At 42.2% G+C, this 24,210-nt stretch overlaps 1 protein-coding gene across 1 annotated transcript; it reads left to right on the top strand.

The window, feature by feature from the left end:
* Positions 1–7,899: 7,899 nt before the first annotated feature.
* On the top strand, positions 7,900–18,079 carry CCNA2 (cyclin A2). The gene is made up of 8 exons (XM_063460036.1): positions 7,900–8,357; positions 10,622–10,874; positions 11,293–11,399; positions 12,998–13,221; positions 15,026–15,230; positions 16,174–16,287; positions 16,864–16,997; positions 17,715–18,079. Exons 1-8 carry the CDS (start codon positions 8,184–8,186, stop codon positions 17,767–17,769), a joined length of 1,266 nt encoding a protein of 421 aa, XP_063316106.1. The 5' UTR covers positions 7,900–8,183; the 3' UTR covers positions 17,770–18,079.
* The last annotated feature ends 6,131 nt before the right edge of the window (positions 18,080–24,210 follow it).

A 24,210-nucleotide genomic window follows, 5' to 3' on the forward strand; every position in this document is an offset into this window, starting at 1 on the left:
AACCCACTATAGACGGCGCCTTGGAAATGGTGAAGTTCATGTTAGAAAGTGGCTTAGTTATTCTCCTAGACTGGACAAAATATTTTGCTTTTGTTGTAAACTCTTTACAACTACGAAAATGAGCCTAACAACGGGAGGCTACAATGATTGGAAAAATTTGTCCCAGTGTCTGGCTACACATGAAGTGTCTCCATCTCACCTCACTGCTATGGGAGACTGGACAGAACTGTTAACAAGGCTTGGGTCAGGAAGTACTATTGACCATTCATACCAAAGATTATTGGCAACTGAAACGCAGCACTGGCAGAATGTTCTACAGCGGCTTGTAGCCATTGTTCAATACCTTGGGAAGCAGTGCTTGGCCTTCAGGGGCAGCAGTGACACGTTGTACTCTGAAAATAATGGAAATTACTTGAAACTTGTAGAAATGTTGGCAACATTTGATACTGTGATGCAAAGCCACTTAAAAAAGATACAGAATTCAGAAATGCACCAGCATTATTTAGGAAAAGACATCCAAAATGAACTAATTGGTTTAATTTCAAAAGAAATACGGAGACGCATTCTACGGTTGCTTAAGGATGCCAAGTACTATTCCATTATACTTGACTGCACCCCTGACATCACTCTTGTTGAACAGATGACTATGGTTTTCAGGTTTGTATCTGAGACTCGCCAACTGCAAATCCAGAAATACACATTGAGGAAAGATTTCTTGGTTTCCTGCCAGTTCACAACTCATCTGGAGAAGGATTAACAGAGGCAATTTTGAATGAGCTTGAAATGCTGAAGATACCTCTCAGTGATATGAGAGGTCAAGGGTATGATAATGGCTCCAACATGAAGGGAAAGCACTCAGGAGTACAAAAAAGAATCATGGACCTGAACTCACGTGCTTTCTATGTCCCCTGCAGTGCTCATTCCTTAAATCTTGTAGTAAATGATGCTGCTATGTGCTGTAGGGATGCCAGTACATTTTTTGGCATTCTTCAGAAAATATATGTGTTTTTATCAGGTTCAACAAATCGATGGGATGTTCTAAAAAAGCATGTGAGTAAGCTGACAGTTAAGCCGCTATCCGATACTAGATGGTCAAGCAGAATTGATGCTATTCGGCCATTTAGGTTCCATGTTGGAGAAGTGTATGACACCTTAATTGAAATCGGAGGTGATATGAAGTTTGCTGCTCTTGCAAGAATCGAGGCTTCATCCTTGGCAAAGGAGTTAAACAAGTTTAAATTCTTGTGTTTTATCATCCTTTGGTTTAACATACTAAGTCGAATTAATTCTGTCAGCAAAGTTCTTCAAAGCCCGTCAATTTACTTGCCAGATGTTGTGGAACTTTTGGAATCCATCAAGACAATTTTTCAATCTTATCGGACAGATAATGGTTTTGAGGATTTACTTAAAGAAGCAGGAGAGCTAGCAGTGGAAATGGAAATAGACCCAGTGTTCCCACCTCAAGTGCATCAGACGAGGAAAAAAAAAAGGTTGTTTTTGTATGAGGCTCCAGATGAACCCATCTTAGATCCTAAAAATAAATTTAAAGTGGAATGTTTCTTCGCAATATTAGACACAACAATAAAATCTGTACATGAACAGCTGCAATTTCATTCCACGCATTTTCAATTTTTGTATGACATCCACAAGCTAAAAGATGTGCAAAAAGAAGAACTCCTGCAGTTCTGCATGGAATTGCAGAATGTCTTAACCGATGCAAAATCAAAGGAGTCTGATGTCGATGGAAGGCAACTGTGTGAAGAACTTGCTGTGTTGGCTCCTGTTATAAAACCTACAATGACACCTGTTGATATTTTGGCCTACGCAGTGAGGAATGGATTTGCTCCAAATGTGGCAATTGCACTAAGAATTATGTTGACCTTACCAATCACTGTTGCCACAGGTGAGCGAAGCTTTTCGAAGCTGAAAATTATAAAAAATTATCTTCGTTCTTCAATGTCCCAAGAACGGCTTGTGGGACTTGCCATGATATCAATAGAGAATCGGACGGCACAGGAGATTGACTTTGAAACATTACTGAAGGACTTTGCGAATGCCAAAGCAAGAAAAGTTAAATTTATTTAGATAGAATAACTGTTAGAAAGTATTTAAGCTGTTTACAAAGTTGTTTAGCACTTAAATTGTATGCTGCATTTATGTATTTATTTTGCTATGTGTTTGGGGTTCTTTGAATGACCATACCATTTCTATTGTTGCACTTATATTATGCAAGTATGCCACTTTAATATAAATGTGGGCATGTGTTTTTCTCTTAACAACTGTATGTTGTATTGCACTTTCAGAATGTTAATGTATTAAACTATTTAAATTCGCACTTTATTTTACATTGTGGCCTTTTGTGCAATTTGTCAGTGTCTTGAACCAAAAGCTGCAGGGTTATTCACTAAAATGAGAATTTAAAGTTAATTCTAAATTTAAGGTTTGTGATGTCACATCGTGGGCCGGGTATACGGGGGTGGGGGGGTGGGGGGGGCGGCAATTTTTATTTTGCCTAGGGCGCCAAAAATCCTTGCACCGGCCCTGTCCTCGGCTTATATTCGGGTCGGCTTATACTTGAGTATATACGGTAATACTGTGCCCTTTGGCGAAACTATACAGTCACCCACGCTATAATTCCCTATATCTGAATTACCCGTCTATAACACACCCCAGTAACATCGTCTTTACAAACAGTAGTTATAGTACGGTTAGCATTGGTTAGAGTACAATTTAAAGTCACAGTTCAATTAGTAGTGGTTATGGTGTTAAACATACAACATAGACGACAGTTATTAGTAGTTATTTACAATATCAGTAGTTATTATACATGGTTATGGTACCGTGCGCTATAATACAGTTACACACTATTCACACTCTCGCTAGACGGCAGAGCTCACGCTATCTAGCAAGATATACACGCTACTACAACAATCTTTAACACATTTACAATTCCCAACTAATCTATTGGCCAGTACCTAAAACTATTTACATCCGTTTTGGTTAGCCACGCTGCCCAAGCACCACATATAGCGAACTAGAGGGCGGAATTTACAACAGCACCCTCTTAGTCTATATACTCTATCAAAAATCTAGTGGGTTCCAAATTTACACGTCTTCCCACTTAGCCAAGATAGGTTGAGATCTAGCGGACCGAATTTACACAGACGCTGCTTAGTCTCCCGGTCCCTCCGACCTAGCGAACGTAATATACACCCTAGAACGCTAGTCTAGACAAGACACCGGTGTCCGGCTTGGGCTATTTACACAGAACCCAGCCTGACTCCAAACCAAAATTAAACGGGCTGACTACAGGGCGTTTAATTACGAGCAGTGCGCCTTCGCTCCTTCCCTCCACTGGAGGGGGCAGATTCCATACACAAATAACCCCTTATGGGCCTACCGCACAATCGGTATCCAATACCCCTAGTGGGTCCACCGTCTAAAACAGTAGTCGTCTTACCTCCTCGTTCCTGAACCTGGGTTCACACTCATCGACGGGGGCACCCCAGCACTTACTACGTAGAGGCCGATGATCTCCTGGACAACAGACCAGTGGCGCTGAGACGAAGGGAGGTCCACGCAGAAGTTCAGGGGTGCAGCCGTAGAGAGCGTGGGCAAAGATAGACCGTCTCACGCTTCTGCTTCTCAGCTACCGTTGAACGATGAGCTTCCCGGCCAATTGCACCAAATGATACCGGAGAAACTGACGGAAGCCAAGCACAGAGAAGTGGACACAGGTTTCTTCAGGAAGGAAGAGATTCTTTATTCGATTCACCGACCGGGGCTCAGAGGGACTAATGTCACCAAAATACAACAAGATCTGAGCCCAGAACTGACTGTGTAAATGCATGATATAGACATATAGCTCCTCCTATAGTTAACTCTACCCACATATACTCTTTACCCAATCAGCTGAACAAAGCCTAACTTCCCTTACCTGTTAGACCACATGGCTCACCCAGAACAATGGAGGAGGGGAAGTGTTTTCAGTTTCTGCATTCCTGCACTTGCTCAGTACACGGTTGATTGTATCTTAGCTACGTGTAACTGACTAACTGATACACCAACATACACATATGCCACGTGGAAATCTCGGCCTACTAAATTTTATTTCTACCGAGCTTCCACCACACTATGACAGGTGCATTCTGTTTTGAGGGATGTAGCGAGGGATCTCTTAAAGGACTTTAGGCTTGGGGAAGATTTGAAAGTGTGCGGGAGGTCGTTCCATAATTGCGGTGCTCTATAGGAAAAGGAGGATCGGGGTGCTTTCTTTTTGTATTGAGGTAGACTAAATAAAGTGCTGGTATTGGATCGGAGGTTATAGGAGGTTGGAACAGCCGGGGAGAGCATTTTGCTCAGGTAGGGCGGGAGCTTTCCAGAAAAGCTCTTAAACACAAGGCTGGAAAGATGAAGGGTGCATCTGGATTCTAGCGAAAACCAGTTTAGTTATTTTAGCATTTCACAATGGTGGGTCCTGTAATTACATTGTAGCACAAATCGGCAGAACGAGTTATACAATGTATTGAGTTTATTAAGGTGGGTTTGCAGTGCAGGTGCATGTACTACATCCTCATAATCAATGATTGGCATCAGAATTTGCTGTACAATCTTTTCCTTTACTGTAGGGTTTGACAGGATTTGTTTATGTACAGGGCACCTGGTTTTGGATAAAGTTTAGATGCAAGTTTTTCTATGTGGAGGCCAAAAGATAGATTGTGGTCTAACAACATATTTGAAAGAGTGAACTGCGGTCAGTGTGCTATTTGAATTTGTTGTGATGGATAGGTGGGAATTGTGTATTTTGTGTAATTTAGGTACTGTTCCAAAGATCATTGTGACAGTTTTGTCAGTGTTTAGGAAGAGTTTATTTTTTGCGATCCACTTTTCTACCTCTGTGAACTGGTCTTGGAGCACAGCCTCAATCCGCGGTAGATCGGATTTGCTTGCATAGATTACTGTGTCATATGTGTACACATTTGAGGATTTGCAGACATTATAAATAATGTGAATAGTAGGGGGCCGAGAACGGAACCCTGGGGAACACCACACGTGACTGGGAGAGGGAGGGAGTCGCTGTCAGTAATGGATACATATTGCGAGCGATCCGATACATATGATCGCAACCAGGTTAGCGGACAATCTCCAATACCAGAGTTTTTGAGTTTGTGCAGTAGAATGTCGTGGTCTACTGGGCCAAAAGCCTTTGCAAAATCAAGGAAAATAGCTCCAATTAGGTCTCCTTGTTCCATGCCAGTTTGGATGTCATTGCAAACTTTTAAGAGGGCAGTTGTAGTGGAGTGATTCTGGCGAAAACCCGATTGATCAGGGGTCAGATAGTTAGATTGGTGGTAATACTCACATAGTTGCGTATGGACGCATTTTTCTAAGATTTTTGACAATACTGGGAGCAATGATATTGGGCGATAGTTAGAAACCAAAGTAGTGTCACCACTTTTATGGATAGGCACTACTCTTGCAGTCTTCCAAAGTTTGGGCATGTATCCAGACACTAAGGATTTGTTAATTAGGGTTGTGACAGGTTTAGCAGTTGCCTCCGCACTGAGCTTCAACAGCATTGCTGGGATTTGATCAGGTCCAGACTGGTTCTTTATTTTTAGATTATTAAATTGTTCCTTAATGACACTATTAGGTACAGGTCTAAAAATGAACTTGTCTATCATAGGCGTGCGAAGCCTATTGCATTAGGGTGTGCACCCTAAAGCACAAGCACACGCCGCGTATATATATGTATGTATGTATGTATATATATATGTGTATATATATGTGCTGTGTGTGTGTGTGTGTGTGCTGTTAGTGTGATGTGTGTGTAAGGGTGCTGGTAGTGTACTATGTGGGTGAGGGTGTTTGTGTGTGCGCGCTTGTGAGGGTGCTGTTAATGTACTGTGTGTGAGGGTGCTGTTTGTGTGTGTGCACTTGTGAGGGTGTTGTTAATGTACTGTGTGTGAGGGTACTGGTAGTGTGCTGTGTGTGTTTGTTAGGGTCCTGTTTGTGTTTGTGAGGGTACTGTTTGTGTGCTGTGTGTTAGGGTGCTGTTTGTGTAATGTGTGTAAGGGTGCTGTGTGTTTTTGTGAGGGTGCTGTATGTGTGTAGGTGCTGTGTATGTCTGTGGGTGCTGTATGTGTGTAAGTGCTGTGTATGTCTGTGGGTGCTGTATGTCTGTAGGTGCTGTATGTCTGTGGATGCTGTGTATGTCTGTGGGTGCTGTATGTGTGCATGTGCTGTGTATGTCTGTGGGTGCTGTATGTGTGTTGGTGCTGTGTATGTGTGTGGGTGCTGTGTATGTGTGGGTGCTGTATGTGTGTAGGTGCTGTGTATGTCTGTGGGTGCTGTATGTGTTTGGGTGCTGTGTATGTCTGTGGGTGCTGTGTATGTGTGTGGGTGCTGTATGTCTGTGGGTGCTGTATGTGTGTGTGTGCTGTATGTGTGTGTGGATGCTGTGTATGTCTGTGGGTGCTGTAGGTGCTTTATGTGTGTGGGTGCTGTATGTGTGTGGGTGATTGTAGGGGGGTGGAGGTGGGGGTACATTACTTAATATCCCCCCTCCCTTCTTGCTTTATGTGGGGAGGGGGGATTCTTGTTCCTTGCTACATTCCCTGGTGGTCCAGTGGAGGTGGGGGCAGATCAGTTAATATCCCCCCTTCCTTGTTACCTTATGCCTGGGAGGGGGATCCTTGTTCTGCCATCCTTCCCTGGTGGTCTAGTGGTGAGTGAACTCTAGCCTGCGGGGCTAGAGTTCACTCTCGCGGCAACGCTCAGATCTCGCGAGACTAACCCGGTGGAGCTGCTGGCAAGAGCTCCGCCGGTCCTCTCCTGCCTCCCTCACTGCCTGTGGCTCGGTGGGGAGGGAGGCTGAGAGCAGAGCCGGCGTTTGGATAGCACCGGCTCTGCATGAGCTGACAGGGGGGATCCTGAGATCTCCCCTGCCGGTCTCAATACATAGGCATGCCGCGGGGAATAGGGTGTGCCCAGGCACACCCCGTGCGCATGCCTATGTTGTCTATATTGGCTCTTTGCAAATTTAGTGGGGCCTGATCCACATTTGCAGTTTCAGGATGTGCGTCAATTATTAGCTTGGCAATCAGGGTGGTGTATCATCCGACAAAATAATTGTTAAAGGCATTTGCTACATCTAAGGGAAGTTGCAGGGTTTGGTTGTCCACTTTGACAGTGGAGGGTTGGGAGTGGATTAGGGAAGTTTGTCATTTATTTATGACTTTCCAAAAGTTTCTAGGGTTTGATAGGTTATTGTTCAGATTTTCACAGAAATTTTGCTTGTTTTGTCTATATGCACAGTGATCATTCATAGAGCCAGTACGCTTGAACTTTGACCACAAAGATTCCAAAACTGGTACATTTGGATATGGTCAGCTGTGATCCAGTTCAAATGTGCCCCTTTTACTCTCACTTTACGCAAATGTAATTTCTTTTCTATTCCAGACTAAAATTAGAAATTCAGAAGAATTTACATTTACAGGTCAATCCCTTAAACTCTGGATTTTTGCAAATTAAATAAGAGCCAAGTTGTGACAATGGCTGAGTTGGGGGATGCTGTTTCCAGATCAGCTATTTCTGCCTCAGTTTTTCCATTCGCCTTTAATTTCTAAAAATGTGGAGTCTAGTGAATAAGCCTGGAGGAATGTATAATTTAATAACACATTTTGGGCCGCCATAGCCCAAACTGTGAACATGTGCCCAGTGCAGCTCGCCTATTCTCCCTTGTGCATTTGTCACTTCCAATGGAACGCACAGATGGCTCTAATCGTTCTGCTCCACCCCCCAAAGAGACGTCACGGCCAGACAGCTGATCTCTCCCCTTTTCTCGTCCATCCGGGCCGCCGTAGAATCTGTGACGTCAGCCTGGGCTGTGCTCTGATTGGCTGATTTCAATAGACGCGGGCTACTTGAACTGAGAAAGCAGTGCCTGGTGTAGCGCCAAGTTATCGCAAGCGGGTAGTGGTGATAGTAGATCGGTCGGGCCTTGTGCACAGTGAGCGGATCTGCAGGGAGGCCAGGCGGCACCGGGCTCACGGCCACACCGGAGAGGCTCTATTAGCAGGCAGGGCCGGGGCCGCGCACACCGCAGCCTCTCACCCACCCCGGGCCGAGCCCTCCCCGAGCACCCGGTCACCGAGCGCCCTCTCCGGGGCTCACATCGCGATATGGCCGAGCATCTGCTGAGGCGGGAGAACCAGGAGAATGTGCAGCCCGGGAAGCACGGCGTGGCCCAGTCCGCGGCCCCCAGAGGGCGGACCGTGCTCGGAGTGCTGCACGGAAACCAGCGAGGCCGGGTGCTGCCCAAAGTCACCAAGGGCATGGGAGCACAGCCAGCACAGGTACTGGGGAGACCGACAGCCAGGGACTGAGACCCCCAGCCAGGGAGCGGTGGAGAGACCTCCAGCCGGGGAGCGGGGCCTAGCTAGGGGCATGCTGATAGGGACTTTTCATATTACTACTCCCGTCACTCGCAGGAGGTTATTATACTCGGAGGTGGAGGGGGGTTCCTGCATTGAGATCTGATCATGTGTTTTGATCTCCTGCATTGAGACACATTGTGAATGGTGTCTGGCTGGGAGTCATGTGTGTGGTTGCCAGCCATCCCGCCAATTTGACCTGCCATAGCTATCGATTAGTATTGGTGTCTGGCCTGTCGCTCTCATACAGACTAATAATTACTGTGATTAACCTGCATTGATAGAACAGATCCAGCTGGGCAATGCTTTGTTAAATTTTACAATTTAACTCCCATTGGAGGGGTGGGGGTGTAACACACACTGCATGGTGCCAATGTAACAGGTCTATGTATGTAGGGAGTCCTCATTTGTTGCCTTCTCGGATAAATGCTGTCCCTGCAGATGGTCTGAACACAAAGCAGCTTCATTAGCACACTGGCTGGCTCTGCACACATGCTGCTCTGCAGTGACCTGCCAGTGTTGCATGTGTTTTGCTCTTGACGTTATGCACTGGCACTTCCACTGTCCTCTGACATCACTGAGGGTCAGTGATGTGCCATTTCAGGAAATTGATGTGGCGCTGGAGGGAGGTGAATGTACCCATACAAATAAAATATTAAAGGCCATGGAGATTGACTAAAAGTTTCATTATGTCAACTGTTTGACCTGCTGTTTGTAAATCTGAAATGGTTCCTGTGGCAAAACTAACCTCAGCACTAGAGAAGCCTGGTTGCTTGCCTTCTGGACTATGGGCCCCATGTAAAAACCTTTATTTCTCCCTGCAGAAAGGCTTGTTTGTGCCTTTCTGTCAGGGCGTTTGGTAAACTGAATTTACTGAACATACGAATGACCGGACCACCTGTGTAGCGAGTGTGCCATCAATTTACCTCCCAGAAACTGCAGTTAACCGCAGCTTAATTGACGAGCGATGGGTGACCGTCGTTTGTATAGCTGAACACATGGCGGCCATCTTAAACAGTCAAATGCACAGCGTTGTTCATTGACGATTCCATGGAACTGGAAACTAACACTATTCTTCACGAACATCGCTGAAGCCACCGACCTCCCTTCTCTGTTCTCGTTCGTTCAGCAGATTGGTGTATCGGTAGCAGCCTTTTGTATCTGGAAAGGGAATATCTCCTAAAGGACTTTAACACCTTTTATGCCTGGGGAGCAGTTACAGTTCCTACTTGTATAACTCTGCTAAAAAGGGTCATGGGTGTGGGACGACAGACAAGGGGATGGGACATGCCCATTTATACTAAAGTGAGCTGATTTAAATCGGTTATTGTAGCCATGCCTACCCAGACTAACTCACAGCGTCTCTCGTCTCTACACACTTCCTCACAATTTTTTTTTATCATTCTTTGCACAGTGTTTAATCTAGAATCTATCGCATGCTAACGTCTGCAACAGCCTCATGTGACTTAACCCCTTAAGGACACACATGTGTGACATGTCATGATTCCCTTTTATTCCCGAAGATTGGTCCTTAAGGGGTTAAAGGGTATCTCAATGCACCATGACCACTTAAAGGGACACTATAGTCACCAGAGCTACAGCTTGATCTACTTCTGGTTTCTAGATGTCCCTGCAGGCATTTTAATGGGAACACTGTCTTTACACTGTCTTGCCTAGGGACATCCAGCAGTAGTCACGTAAACTGCCTCTAAAGGTGCTTCCTGGGATATTGCTGCACATTGTTTTGCATGGAGGCGCTGAATGTTCCCCATGGAGTTTTGCCATGCTTTCCTATGGTAAAGCATTGTATTGGCTGAGTGTAAAGTTTGCTCTGCCAAAGGGATGCAGTGTGGATGGGGCTGGAAACAGGTAAGTAACTCTGCTTTTTAACTGGAGGGAAGAAGGGCTGGTGGACTAAATGGCTATGTAGACTTATAGTGTCAGGAATACCATTTTTGTATACCTAACATTAGTGTTCCTTTAAATTATTTGAAGTGATCATGGTGCTTGGAGTATGCTGAACTTCACTATGAAACAACGCTCAGTTTAACCCTTCTGCAGGAACATTCTACTTAATATGAATAAACAAGTTACCGGGCTATTGTGCTTTTCATGCAAGATCTCATGTGGCTATTTGGATGTGTGCATATTTTCAACAGAAAGTAAAGTAACATTTGGTTTTTCAGTTTCTTTCAGTACACAATCCTCTGGGCATAAACGATGAAAACTATGGCAAGATCCCAGCTGCAAAAGCAGCTAGCAAACAGCCAACATTCACTATACACGTTGATGAGCCAGACTGTGCCAATCAGAAGAAACAGCCAGCTGCTAAAAAGCCAGTATTGGATGAAAATCTGCGGAAACTAAACTCTGTAGTAATATCTCTTGGAACTAGACAACCCCTTGCGCCAATCCAGCTTCCCATGGATTCCAGCTTTGGTACGTAAAGCTAGTGTACTGGTAACATGCAAAGTTGCAATTATTTGTAGCACTTCAATGTTTCTTCTATATATATATATATATATATATATATATATATATATATATATATATATATATATATATATATATATATATATATATATATATATATATATATATATATATATATATATATATATATTCTGTCAAAACAAAGGTGACGTATCTTAATGTTAACAAACAATTATCTAGGTATTCAGGACAACTGTAAAATAACGATCTCAAACATGATTAAGTTTGAAAGTAATAGAACAGTAAACTGCAAAATTACAATGGACTCCAGAAGTCTTCTACGGTTAAACCCAAAGACTTATGTACAGGGTGGCTAAAACATGAATCTTACTACTTTTTAAAGAGTTCTATGACTGCTTTTCAGATTCTCCTATGGATATGTCGGTTGTCGTTGAAGAGGAAAAAACTGAGAGTTGTAATCCAGTTCCTGACTACAGAACTGAAATTCATACGTATATCCGAGAAATGGAGGTATTTATTCTTCCTTGTCGAACCATGTGACACCAATTCAGACCTGGTCTGTCTACTCTAGTTTCATCCATACAATCAGCTGGGACACTGTTACCTCTTGTGTGGGGGAAAATAGATGATCTGGTATGCTGGCTGTTACAAGCTTGAGACACCCTTAATTTAGCCAGTAATAGTGTAATGGGACTTGCTGCAAGCAGGTTTAAGATCTAGTGTGTGATCAACCCAGATTGGAGGTCAATATTTTAAACCTGAAAAACATTAATGAAACACTTCAAGTACCAGAACCAGTATAGGAGTGCCATCCTACTAATGGATACAGATTTTTTTTTTTTTTTAAACCTGTGGTCCACTGGGCACTGCCCATCTTCACTACTTCTGACAGAACAGGTGCTTGGCTACAGCAAGTACTTGTGCTAAGACTGTAGCTTCTGCAGAGACTGGTGGCAGCACAGATACTGGCTATTTCCTTGCTGAGACCACATCTTAATAGATATGTAGTTAAAGGGACACTAGTCACCAAAACAACTTTAGCTTAAAGAGACACTATATAGGGTCAAGAACACTAACATGTATTCCTGACACTAGTGTTAGACATAATCTAGACACCCTGCTCTCCCTCCTCCCATACCCTGTAAATATAGTACTGTCTTGCTTTTGTTAGTCTGCAGCTGCTGGCTCTGCCCCTAATCTGTCTGCTTGACTGACATCAGAAGTGATTCTCTGAGCCAGTATTATTGGCTGAGACTGACTTGTGCTGGCTCTGCCCATGATCTACCTCCTTGACAAACACAGCCCTGGCCAATATGCATCTCATCATAGAAATGAATTGATTAAATACATCTCTATGAGGAAAGTTCAGTGTCTGCATGCAGAGGGTGGAGACAGTGAATGGTAGTGTTGCTCACTGTGCAACACTGCCCTAGGAAGCACCTCTAGTAGCCATCTGAGAAGTAGACAGTGAAGGTATCACTAAGCTATAATGTAAACACTGCCTTTTCTCTGCAAAGACTGTTTACTGCAAAAAGTCAGTAAGAAATCTTATACTTGCCAGAACAAATACAATAATCTGTAGTTGTGCTGGCAACTGTAGTGTCCATGTAATAAAGCAATTCTTATATACAGATCATGCCTTCAGTCACACTGCTTAATTCTCTGCACTTTTATCAGTTGTTACTTTGTTTGTTCAGCCCCAATCACACCTCCCTGCATGTGACTTAGCCAGGCTTTCTAAACACTCCTTGTATCTAATGGAAACATTTCCTTTATTGCAAACTAATTTAGAATTTCTCCTCTCAATAACTTGCTAGACTCTATAGGAGCCACCTGTATGTGATTAAAGTTCAAATTACAGAGCAGGAGAAGTAAAAAACATTGTTTTCATGCAGACTGTGAGTCTCGTGGAGGTGTGACCTGAGGTCCATGTACAGAAACAAGTGAACTCCAAAATGGCAGATAATTAAGCATTGAGGCTTCAGAGGCATGATCTATACCCTAAAACTGCTTTGTTAAGATTGTCTTTGTGGTTAGTGTCCCTTAATTGAAGCTACTTGCATGACACTGGAAAAAATTATTTCCTGACCGTTGTTTTATTATTGCAGATAAAATGTAAACCCAAATCTGGCTACCTGAATAAACAACCTGACATTACTAGCAACATGCGGGCCATCCTTGTTGACTGGCTGGTGGAAGTTGGAGAAGAGTATAAGTTGCAAAATGAAACTTTGTATCTGGCTGTAAACTACATTGATAGGTTTCTTTCGTCAATGTCTGTACTCAGAGGGAAACTTCAACTGGTTGGCACTGCTGCTATGCTTTTAGCTTCGTAAGTATTTATCCTTGCCAGATCAATGGATTGTAAACTTGTGCACAGAAATTCTGCTAGTCCAAATTTAAAATAAATTCCACAAACTGAATTTTGTGTCTTCCTGCTACACGGATAGACAGGTAACCTTTGGTATATTACCAGCCTGGAGACTAACCAAAGTTGTTACTTTTGGGGAGTCAGTCTAATAGCTCCCCAGGCTGTGAGCTGCACAACCCTAGACCTTTGAGTGGTTAAAGGGCCATTTCTGTGTGCTTTTTTAAGCTAAAAAGTTCCAGATAGTTATGCGGTTGTTCGGTTCTGCAAAACTGCTGAAACTTGGATGTCTGATCACACATGCACAAGTCTAACAGATTTCCCTCTGTAATATTCCCACAAACTTGGATTCTACAATGAGCTAGTTTTTGCCGATCAAATAACTTTAAACAGTTACTCCACCCACCATTACCAGTTCTGGTTTAAAAGTGGTCACGGTGGCAGGAATTAGTATTTGCAGTGTTGCAAGCTGAGATACTGAAGATTAAGATCTGTAGTTTTGTGTCCAATTACACACCAGTATACATTACCAGAACAGAGTCCAGGCTTCCTAATGTAAGTTTTGTGCAAAAATCTGACATCACTGCACACTTTTATGAAAGACTTAAGATACAAAAGGTTTAGAGTCCCGCTTTAATTGGACTGCCAACAGTTTTCTGAACTATATATTTTAGCTTTGGCAATTTCCTAAACAATCACCATGACACCATTACTAAATGCTTATGGGTGTTGTGACGCTAGTTACTTTAACATGTAACATGGAAAATACAATAAACAAAATGTGTTGGCAATAAATGCTATAAACCATCTGAGTGGGAACCCCTTATACCACTCTAAACAACATAAAACAAATACATACAATAGGTGGAACACATCTGATTACTTGACTTAAGGAATTTTAATGGCAGTGCCTTTAAAATTCCCTAAGTCAAGTAATCATCAGATGTGTTCCACCTATTGTATGTATTTTAACATGGCCATTCTAATTTATAAATGCAGTTTGGTTCAATGTTGGAGTGTTTTTGCAGCCATAGACCCTTATTTAATATTAAACTAATCTAATCTAAAATGACACTGAATGGAGGGACAGTGCCGGGGACTCCAGGCACTATAACAATTCAAAGGGATGAAATGGTTATAATTACAAGTGCCCCTTTAACTGCTAAATGGCAGGGAATTGAGCAGTGCAACTGCAGTTGCACTATCTATATAATTTTTTTATTTTGCATAAGTTGTGTTGGTGCTTAGTGTCCTGTATGAGTACAGTGTCTTGTACACATGCATTTGGCTGTATTTGTAAGTTGCATAAAACAGCTCACCTCATGTTGCCTGTAACAGAATCTTGTACTTTTGTTTTCTGTTTAAACCTCTACCACTATCCATATCAAATACTCAATCGTTCATTATTCAAGAAAATAAACTTGTTCTGGTTAAGAATCCAGTCATTAATACAGAGGGCAATATATTACAAATACCACAAGAAAACAAACAAAAATTGCCACTACATGATATTGTCCAGAATCTTACATGCCCTTAGTAAATGTACCATTTTCTCATATTTTAGTTCAGAATACAATATTTGGAAGGCTGATAAGTAGCCTTTCTCTGTATTTTCTCCATATTGCATTAACATTTGCTTAAACACATTCTTTCTCTTGGTAAATTCATGGCCATAAATATCTGAATAACAAGCTGCATGTATCATATATCATTTCATATACCAATGTCAGTTTCTGTTGGTCTAAACTCTAGATTTCTTTACACACAGAAAATTTGAAGAGATCTATCCTCCTGAAGTTGCAGAGTTCGTATACATTACAGATGATACATACACTAAGAAACAAGTTCTAAAAATGGAGCACTTGGTGCTGAAAGTGCTTTCCTTTGACCTTGCTGCTCCAACAATTCTACAGTACCTCAACCAATATTTCCAAGCGCATCCTGTATCTCGCAAAACTGAATGCTTGTGTATGGTAAGTGTCATACCTATCCATTTCAGAATGGACACTGATACATGTGACCATCAAACTGCATTTAATGCACTAGGTTAAAATCTATGTAAACTCCATTCTTGGCTTGAAGGCTTGCATACAGTAATCAAAAGCAATCTGCAATATAGACCACTAAATGAAACAATCCAGAAGTGAAATCTTCCCGTTAAAGTGTGAACATGTCTTTGCCTAACTAGGTATTGACCTATAACATGAAGTGTACCACTTAAAACTGGTTTCTATCCCCAATAATGGGGACAATGCAACTTGATATCAATACTTAAGATCTCATCCTTGGTCAATATGCTCGTTAGAGCTTGTGCTTCATTTGCATGATTAAAGGGACGTGATAGTCACCAGAACTACAGCTTATTCTATTCTGGTGAGTAGAATCATTCCTTTAATGCTTGTTGCAGTAACTGTTCTTTCTTTTCCAGAGAGAAGGCAGTGTTCACATTACAGCCTAGGGATACCTTCACTGGCCACTCAGAGGGCTACTAGAAGTGCTTCCTGGGGCAATGCTGCCATTCAGTGTCTACTCACTACATGCAAGCACTGAACTTTCCTCATAGAGATGCATTAATTCAATTAATCTGAGAATGCTGATTGGCCAGGGCTGTTTGACTTGTGCTGGCTCTGCCGCTGATCTGACTCCTTGATAGTCTCAGCCAATTCTATGGGGAAGCCTTGTGATTGGCTCAACGACAACTTCTGATGTCAGGGACAGAGCCAGCACCTACAGACTTGAATAAAAGTAAAATTTTACCATATCTAGGGAAGCAAGAAGGGGCTAGATGGTGGTTTTAACACTAGGGTCAGGAGTACATGTTTGTGTTCCTTTAACAACGTACAGCCATTAACATCCAGAATTCATCTTATTTCATTGTCACCTTGTGCAACACTTTTTTCTTTTTTTTTCTCATAGTACCTGGGAGAGCTCAGCTTGACAGATGCAGATCCTTTTCTCAGATACTTGCCATCAGTTACTGCTGCAGCAGCCTATGTAATTGCTAACTACACACTCAATGATGAAACTTGGGTATGTATCAGCTTGCTTCTTGGATGTATGAAATTGCTTTGTGTTATAAACAGAGGTGCCCTTAAAATGAATACTCCATAAAATCTTTGACTAGTTGGTAGATACAATCAGATATGCATTGAATATCTTTAATCGGGTGTCAAAAAAATCTACTTGGCCACAGGACTTTGTGGCTACTCGAAGACTTTCCCTTTTGAACAAAATTTCCATGTCTATTGGACACTAAGGTTGGTGCACAAACTGCATATGCATGCAATTAGTGAGTGACACTACAACCCATTGAAGTATTTAAATAGTGGTCCGCACAGCCTATAATTTCCACTGTAATTCAAAGCAAGTGAGACAGGAACCACTTACAACCAGTAATGTGAGACAAAGATATAATTTAAAATTCCTGGACAGTGTAACTTAACACTTAAGCACTACAGCAAGCTCTATGTGCTTGAAATGTTCTCTGAAGTTTCAAGGGGAAAAACTTTGTATAATGAACACTCTCTACACAAACATTTCTAATGTGAAATGTCATGGCTTGGATCCTTAATGTTGTCTGACCACTCAATTTCATTTCTCCACCAGTCTGAGTCGCTGGTCCAGCTAACAAACTATTCCTTGGAGAGCCTCAAACCCTGTATCATGGATCTCTACCAGGCCTACGTTTCTGCTGCAAACCACCAGCAGCAGGCTGTTCGTGAGAAATACAAGCATCAAAAGTAAGTGCTGCTTGCAGTTAACACTTTCACAAAATGTAGAATACTCCATTGGTCTCACTGACACAACGGTTTTAGCCTAAAAGAACACTCTATGCACCATAACTACTTCAAGTTGAGTCTACACTGAACTTGACACTAAACTGTCTACGCATTGTAGTAGAAAGACCTGCTTGCTCCCATGAAGCTTATCCTTTGACAAAATGTCTCACTCTGTACCAATCCATACACGTTAAGGGTGCACTCATAGGCTGAATGCTTTCTATAGTCAACTGAGACTAAGCCTCACTGATCACTAGACCTGGTGTGATGTTGCGAAGGGCGTTCCTCGGCAGCTTTATCTGGCAAGGCTGAGTAAGCATGTCTACTAAACAATAAGTAAAAGCCTGCAGGTTCAGTTGATTTAGTCATAGTGCAGGTTTTTATTTTATATTTTCCCTAACTTGAATATAACTTTGTGCAAGGGTACATATTGTGTAGACGTGTGAATAGAATCTCTGCAAACCATGCTGTTAAGCTATATACATTTACTGCAAAACTAGAAGCCGTTCTAAAAAGAAACTCCCAAATGTAGAGCACTTCTGGGAAAAAATGAGTGTTAACCATGGTGTCTGCTGCCCTGTAATCCTTTAATTGAAATCCTAATATTCTTATTCCATTAGCAAAGTTCACACATTAACTTGCTTATCAGACCACTAATACTGAATTTTTGTTTTGTAGGTGGTATGGTGTATCACTAACTGACCCTCCAGAGACACTGTCTATATTCTCATAACTTCGCGGAAAGGACTGTTTTTAATGTATAGTAATAAAAGTAAACCATGTACAGTTATTGCAATAATGAGAACTTTGTTTTTGTAACTCAATCACTTTTTGGTAAATTATCCAAATAACAGAATTATGAAACAAAGTTTATTTTTAGTACTTTTATAATTTTTACGTTTTTGTAAATTGTCTGTTTTAGATATGTGCTTTAAATATGTTTTTATAAAAGCTGTTTGCAGACTGACTGGGCAGTTAGCATTGTTTATCTGGCTCTATATTTTACAATAAATATTAACAGCAAAACAGATGTGGAATTTTACTTTTAATTTTTTCTTTCCTTTGAACTGAAGATTCAATGAATGTCCTGCAGTAAAATGCATGCAGTTTATTTTTTGACTAGTGGGGCAAATTAATGTAGAGCCTCTCAAACTTAAAAATTGCACTGAACTGTCTTGGGACTGCTGGCAGATCTGCCTTAAAGGTGCCAGCAAACTCCAGGTGACACTAAGTTGTTTGTGTGCCCAGAATGTGTTAATTTTAAGGACTTTGTTGCATCCAAATATATAGTGTTGCAAAAACTGTCTTGACTTCTCATTTTTATATATATTTTTTTTTTTTTCACCTCGACTCTGCTCACTACCTAGTAAGAACTGGAGGCATCCAGCTCAGTGGTATAGTACTTAACATGTTGGCTGCTGTTCTTGGCCAGTAACTTTATAGGAGTTTGACTCTCATAGCATGTAGTGGAGGTGGGGTGCAGTGCTCATAGGTCCTGGGGGGTTGCCATGACGCTTCTGGTACCATAACCGAATACTAGTGGTTAAGGTGCTTCATATCCGGTTTTCTCTTAACTGAACTTGTACTTTTGATATTTATTCCTTCCCTCGATGGCTGGTTCCAAAAAAAAATATTCTAACAAAACTTTACAAGATCATTAGTGTCAGCAAAGCAGCTTTTGTGACCCTATAGTGCCCTGAGGGTGCCCCACCCTCAAAGTCCCCCTCCCATTGGGCCAAAGGTTTTAAAACCCCTTCAGTTACTTTAATCCAGCACCAGGCTCCCTCTGCACTGGTGACCTCTCCTCCCCGCCAACGTCAGCTTCCGACAGTGGCGCTGCATGTGTGGCAAGGGCCGCGCGCATTCAAAGTGTCCAAAGGAAAGCATTTCTCAATGCTTTCCTATGGACGCTCTGTGCGATGGATGTGAAATTCACATCCAGCATCGCACATGCGCCTCTTGTGGCTCTCTGAAACTGCTATGTTTGCATCTGAAGGGTTAAAACCTGAGGGACCTGGCACCCAGACCACTTCATTGACTGAAGTGGTCTGGCTGATTAGTGTCCCTTTAAAATACAATTCTCTCTACATAAGCAGTTTTATAATCAACTGGAGGAAGTATCAAATATAGCCTACCAGAATACAATTCCTAGATCTTTAATAGATTCCAGATGCCTTTCATTGTCTTCCAGTGGAAAAGTTAAAATGAGTAAAAGGAATTTGAATTCCTACAAAGAAAAAAAATCTTGTACTATCAGACCATGAGTGCTCTAGGTTTACTGACCTCAACTCTACTGAAATGGGCATAAGCAGAACAAAAACCCCTTTCAGTGGAAAATCCTGGGCAAATGGTCAAGAAAGTACAAAGACCTGAATTCAGCCTATCAAAAAAAAGTAAGAGCTGTCATGGGGAACAAATCAAGATTCTTAACTAATCGACAAATATATTGGCTCACATTTACCAATGATGCTGCAGACATTCTCATTTTTGTCAAGGAATTTGGTCTGCAAGAGATGCTGCCCCCTCATCCAACTATAAGAGCAGTAAGAATACAGTTGGACATAATGATGTAACATATCTGAATAAGCAGGGAGGGACAGGTAAAATATCTACAAGTACTTTGCAGTCAGTCATAAAATAGAGGAACTAGAATCTGATGGCTTCTCATATCAAAGGCCCAAAAACATCTTTCCAGATTTAATCAGAATGGTCCCTTGACCTCGTTTTTTTTTTCCCTCCAAGCTTGGTAATAAATGGAAAAAGGCCTTCCAGACATTGACTTTATAGCTACAAGAAAAAAAACAGAAGGTTGCAGTATTCATGTCAGTCCTCGTCCCTACTTAGACTGCCTATTAATAACTTGGAATTTAAAGATGGCCTACATTTTCCAACCAATTCCTCTTGTTGCAAGGATTATACAAACAAAATCAGGGCAGACAGAGTAAGAGTCTTGGTGGCTATTCCACAATGCCCAAACACAAGTTGGTTTTCAGGAATAAAACCGATGTTTCTGTATTGGAACGTCTACCTTCAGAACCTCTCCTGGAAAACAAATACCTGCCAATGGAAACATTACAGATGTTCAGATTGATGACCAGACTGTTGCAAGTGATATTCTTTCTTCTACTCTAACATCCACTGGTAGGATTTTGGTGTGAGGGTTACAATTACCTGTCTACTAAACCTTCAATCCAATGGTCGTTTTTTTTTTTTTAACAAGATGTTCTGAAAGTTGTGAAGATCCATTACAAATTCGGTCTGAAAACATTTCTGGTGGCCATCACATCTGCTAGAGTTGCGGAGATAAACACTTTGCTGCAGAATTTATTTTTTACATCCAAGACTATTTTGGTTTTTGCTCCTTATATAAAGTTATTTCAAAACAGACTGTTCATCAACCCATTCTTCCTTCATCATCAGATTCAGAACATAAGTTAAAAAAAACATTGGAAATTTTATATACACTGCTCAGCAGAATACACCATCTTTTATGTTAATTTTCATTGATCTTCTCAAGGCAAGGAGGCTTCTAGACCAAGAGTTGTTGGGTGGCTTACAGAAGATATTAAATTGGTTTACAAAGTAAATCTACCTTAATAGTTTGTTCCTATGCCACAAGAGCAATGGCTACTTCATGGGTGGAATCGCCTTTTGATTCTCTGGAAGATATCTGTAAAATGGAAACATGGTCGTCATTTAATACCTTTATAAAGCATTGCAGGCTAGATGTCTCTTCCTTGAAAGGTGCTTTAGGCGATTGTCTATTGATCTTCCTACCTTTTTTAAATTTTTCGGGGACTTATTATATCCCACATCTAAGTCAGTAAAACAGAAATTTTTTACTTACCATAATTTTTTTTCCTTAAAGGGACTCTCCAGTGCCAGGAAAACATATAAATTTTCCTGGCACTGCTGTGCCCTTCTCCCTCCTACCCCCCCCCCCCCCCCCCCCCATCCCATGTTGCTGAAGGGGTTAAAAAAATGTATATACTTTTTGCAGTTATTTGGTCTGTTTTCTTGTTGTGACTGGTAATCATTGGTGGAGATTATATTTAAAGAATAAGTGGGCTGAATGTGATTTTAAGCTGGATTTTCTACAGAGCTTCCTGTTCATTCCTAGAAGTTACAACACCCATGCAAGTACTGCCACTATATTAAGGGAAAAAAATATTTACAGTAATTGTTTGCCCTCTGGGTTTACAGTTATGAGAATGCAAAATCCCAGAACCTTTGACATTGAGGTAGCATCATATTGTGGCCTTTTCTTTTTGCACTTACAATCACAAAAGGAATACACCCATCTTGCAACAGATTTTGAGAAGTTTGAGACTATTTATACCAGGGCTTGATAAATCCCAGGTGCATAGGAATTTTTCCTTGGAACCTGCGATGTGAGTCACGTTACCTGCAAGGTAGACAGCAAGCTGGGGGATTGAGGAGGCGGCTGGCTGCATGTATTGTTGCTGGACAGTGAGGGAGCTGTAATCACACTGCTCTGCTCCCTTGTGCGCCGCTTAGTGAGGCCGGGATATTATATATTCCAGCCCCGTTCTCACTAAGCATCGCACAAAGGAGCGGAGTAGTGAGATTACAGCTCCCTCGTCGCCTGCCTCCACAATTCCCCAGCCGGTCACTCACTAGACCCCACAGGTATATAAATTACATTTTTAAAAAAGCAATGTGTGAGTCTGTCAGTGTCATTGTGTGTGTTTAGGTGACCAGACCCTTTCCAGTCTCAGGGAATGGTGTTTTTACAAAAACATTTTCCCCCATGCTGTGCTGGTCTCCTTTCAACTGGCTCTGCCTCTATGGCTGAGATTATCAAGTTTGATGATCTCAGACAATCCAATGTTTCCCATAGGAAAGTATTGGGAGGCTATTGCGCATGCGCTGCAAAACGCATCTCCTTATAGAGATGCATTGAATCAATGCTTCTCTATGGGGAACATTCTGCGCCTACATGCAGAGCGTCGAGACGCTGAATGTAGGTGCTGCACACTGCAGCACTGACACAGGAAGCACCTCCAGTGGCTGCCTGAGTTACATTGAAAAGTGTGCAGGGACATGTTATAGACACCAGAACCACTACATTATACTGCAGTGGTCCAGGTGACTATAGTGTCCCTTTAAGAATTTTATTTTTGTTGTTGAATATAAAGCTTTGTAAGTTTAAAAAAAAAAAAACATGGCTCCTACATTCGAAACAAATTTGTTAATACCGGATTTATACAATAAACAGGTTAATCTGGTTGAAGAAACACAAAGTACAACTACTACAAACCTAGGTTAAATAGTCAAAGCATTTGAGAACTTAAAGGGACACTCTAGACCCCCTAAATGCACTTTAGCTTGTTCAAATACTTTGTGTGAAGATTATCATCCTCCTCCCCCTTTACATTTCTGGTTTCAATAGAAATTGGCACATCTACAAATTAACCTAGTTATACCCACCTGGCTATCAAGCAGAAAACTGGCCCAGTGGTGCTAAACTCTATGGGCTGCCAAATGCTCTGAGCACTTTCCTTGAGAAGACTTCTCATTGAGTGGATAGTCTGGGCAGGGTTAGAAGCGGACCAAAAAGAAAATGCAGCTTTTGCAAGTTGTTTTTAAGATATATCCCCAATGAAAAAATGCTTAATTAAATGCAGACATGTTTTCATTTGGGGTATGTATAAATTGTGGTTATTTTTTATTTGGGCAGTTGAGTATCCCTTTAAATGGTTTTCATTCTTGGGCTTTCTTTGCATAGTCACCATTAGAGATGTCCCGAACAGTTCGCTGGCGAATAGTTCCTGGCGAACATAGCTTGTTCGCGTTCGGTCCGCTCCCTATTCGTCATCATTGAGTAAACTTTGACCCTGTACCTCACAGTCAGCAGACACATTCCAGCCAATCAGCAGCAGACCCTCCCTCCCAGATCCTCCCACCTCCTACACAGCATACAATTTAGATTAATTCTGAAGCTGCATTCTTTTTTTTTTTTTTGGACAGAAGTGTGTTATATTTGAGCATGCTAGGCTGAACCTGCGTATATCATGGCTAGTTGCACTAAGGGTATGAGTATATAGCAGTACATTGTTGTGAAAGATGGCTGTTATGTTTAGGGTGTAGCTTGCACGTTATCAACTGTGTATTTATATCAGCAGCTCCACCACTAGTAATAAATCACGTGTGAGTCGCCCCATGAGATGAGACTAGTGAATAACATAATACATGAACGGTTAAGGTAAAGGCATGTAAGGAACTACGACAATAAACTCTTTAGGAGGTGAAATTATGACGTTTAAACGCTTGCTACTTTACGATTAGTTAATGTGCAGAGAGCAGTTCATGTGATCAAAGGCATGGTGTGGAGGATCGGCTATAGTGGGACATGCTTGGCAGGCTGCTGTTTACTGCTTGTGCTCATCCGATCCCTTCTGGGCGCCAGGTGCAGACCCTGGGAGTCCCTGATACCTGGAACAACAAAGGCAAGTCTCTGGCTGAGTGCCAGGTTCGCGGCTTGAGGTGGTGGAAGCTTGTTTTGTCGGGTGGTCGGATCTGTCCCGGTCGTGCTTCACGTCCGGTGCGGGATTGTGGTGGCTTAAGGTGGAGGCGAGTGCTTGATGTGGTGCAGGCTCTGCATTTCTGTTTGTGCCTCCGGTCCCATCTTCGACGCCTTTTGCCTTGGTGGATTTTAATGGAGACTGCTTTGCTTAGCTGTGGTGGAGCTTGTTATTTGCTTCCAAAATTGATTAAAGAGTCTGTCCAACTTAGATTCAATATCCTGCCATGCTTTGCTGGTACCAGGAGGACACGCGGCTGCCGCCATATTGAGAGAGTCGCAGATGAGTATGTCAGCCTGGGCGGCTGTGCTCTGTGCGTCCAATAGCTCCAGACAGCCTCTCAGGGGTGGACCGGGATAACCCCCACTGGTCCAAGGAGGGGGAGGGGGTACAGGAGCTCCTGCCAGTAAGTAGCTGCTCCTGGGCATCCCAGGATCGGGAAATCGGCCGCCTCTCCCGCCCGCTGAGCACCAGGCCACACTTGCCACGCGGAGGTAAGTAAGACTCTGTCGAGTTGCTGACCGCTATTAAGCATGTCAGGTAGGAGCAACATTGCTGGGTCATCCCCTTCATCCCAGGGGGCTTGTTGTCACCTTTCGGGGACCCTTGGTGTTGTACGTGGCTGGGTG

This window comes from Pelobates fuscus, chromosome 6, assembly GCF_036172605.1.
Source record: "Pelobates fuscus isolate aPelFus1 chromosome 6, aPelFus1.pri, whole genome shotgun sequence".
Lineage (NCBI taxonomy): Eukaryota > Metazoa > Chordata > Amphibia > Anura > Pelobatidae > Pelobates > Pelobates fuscus.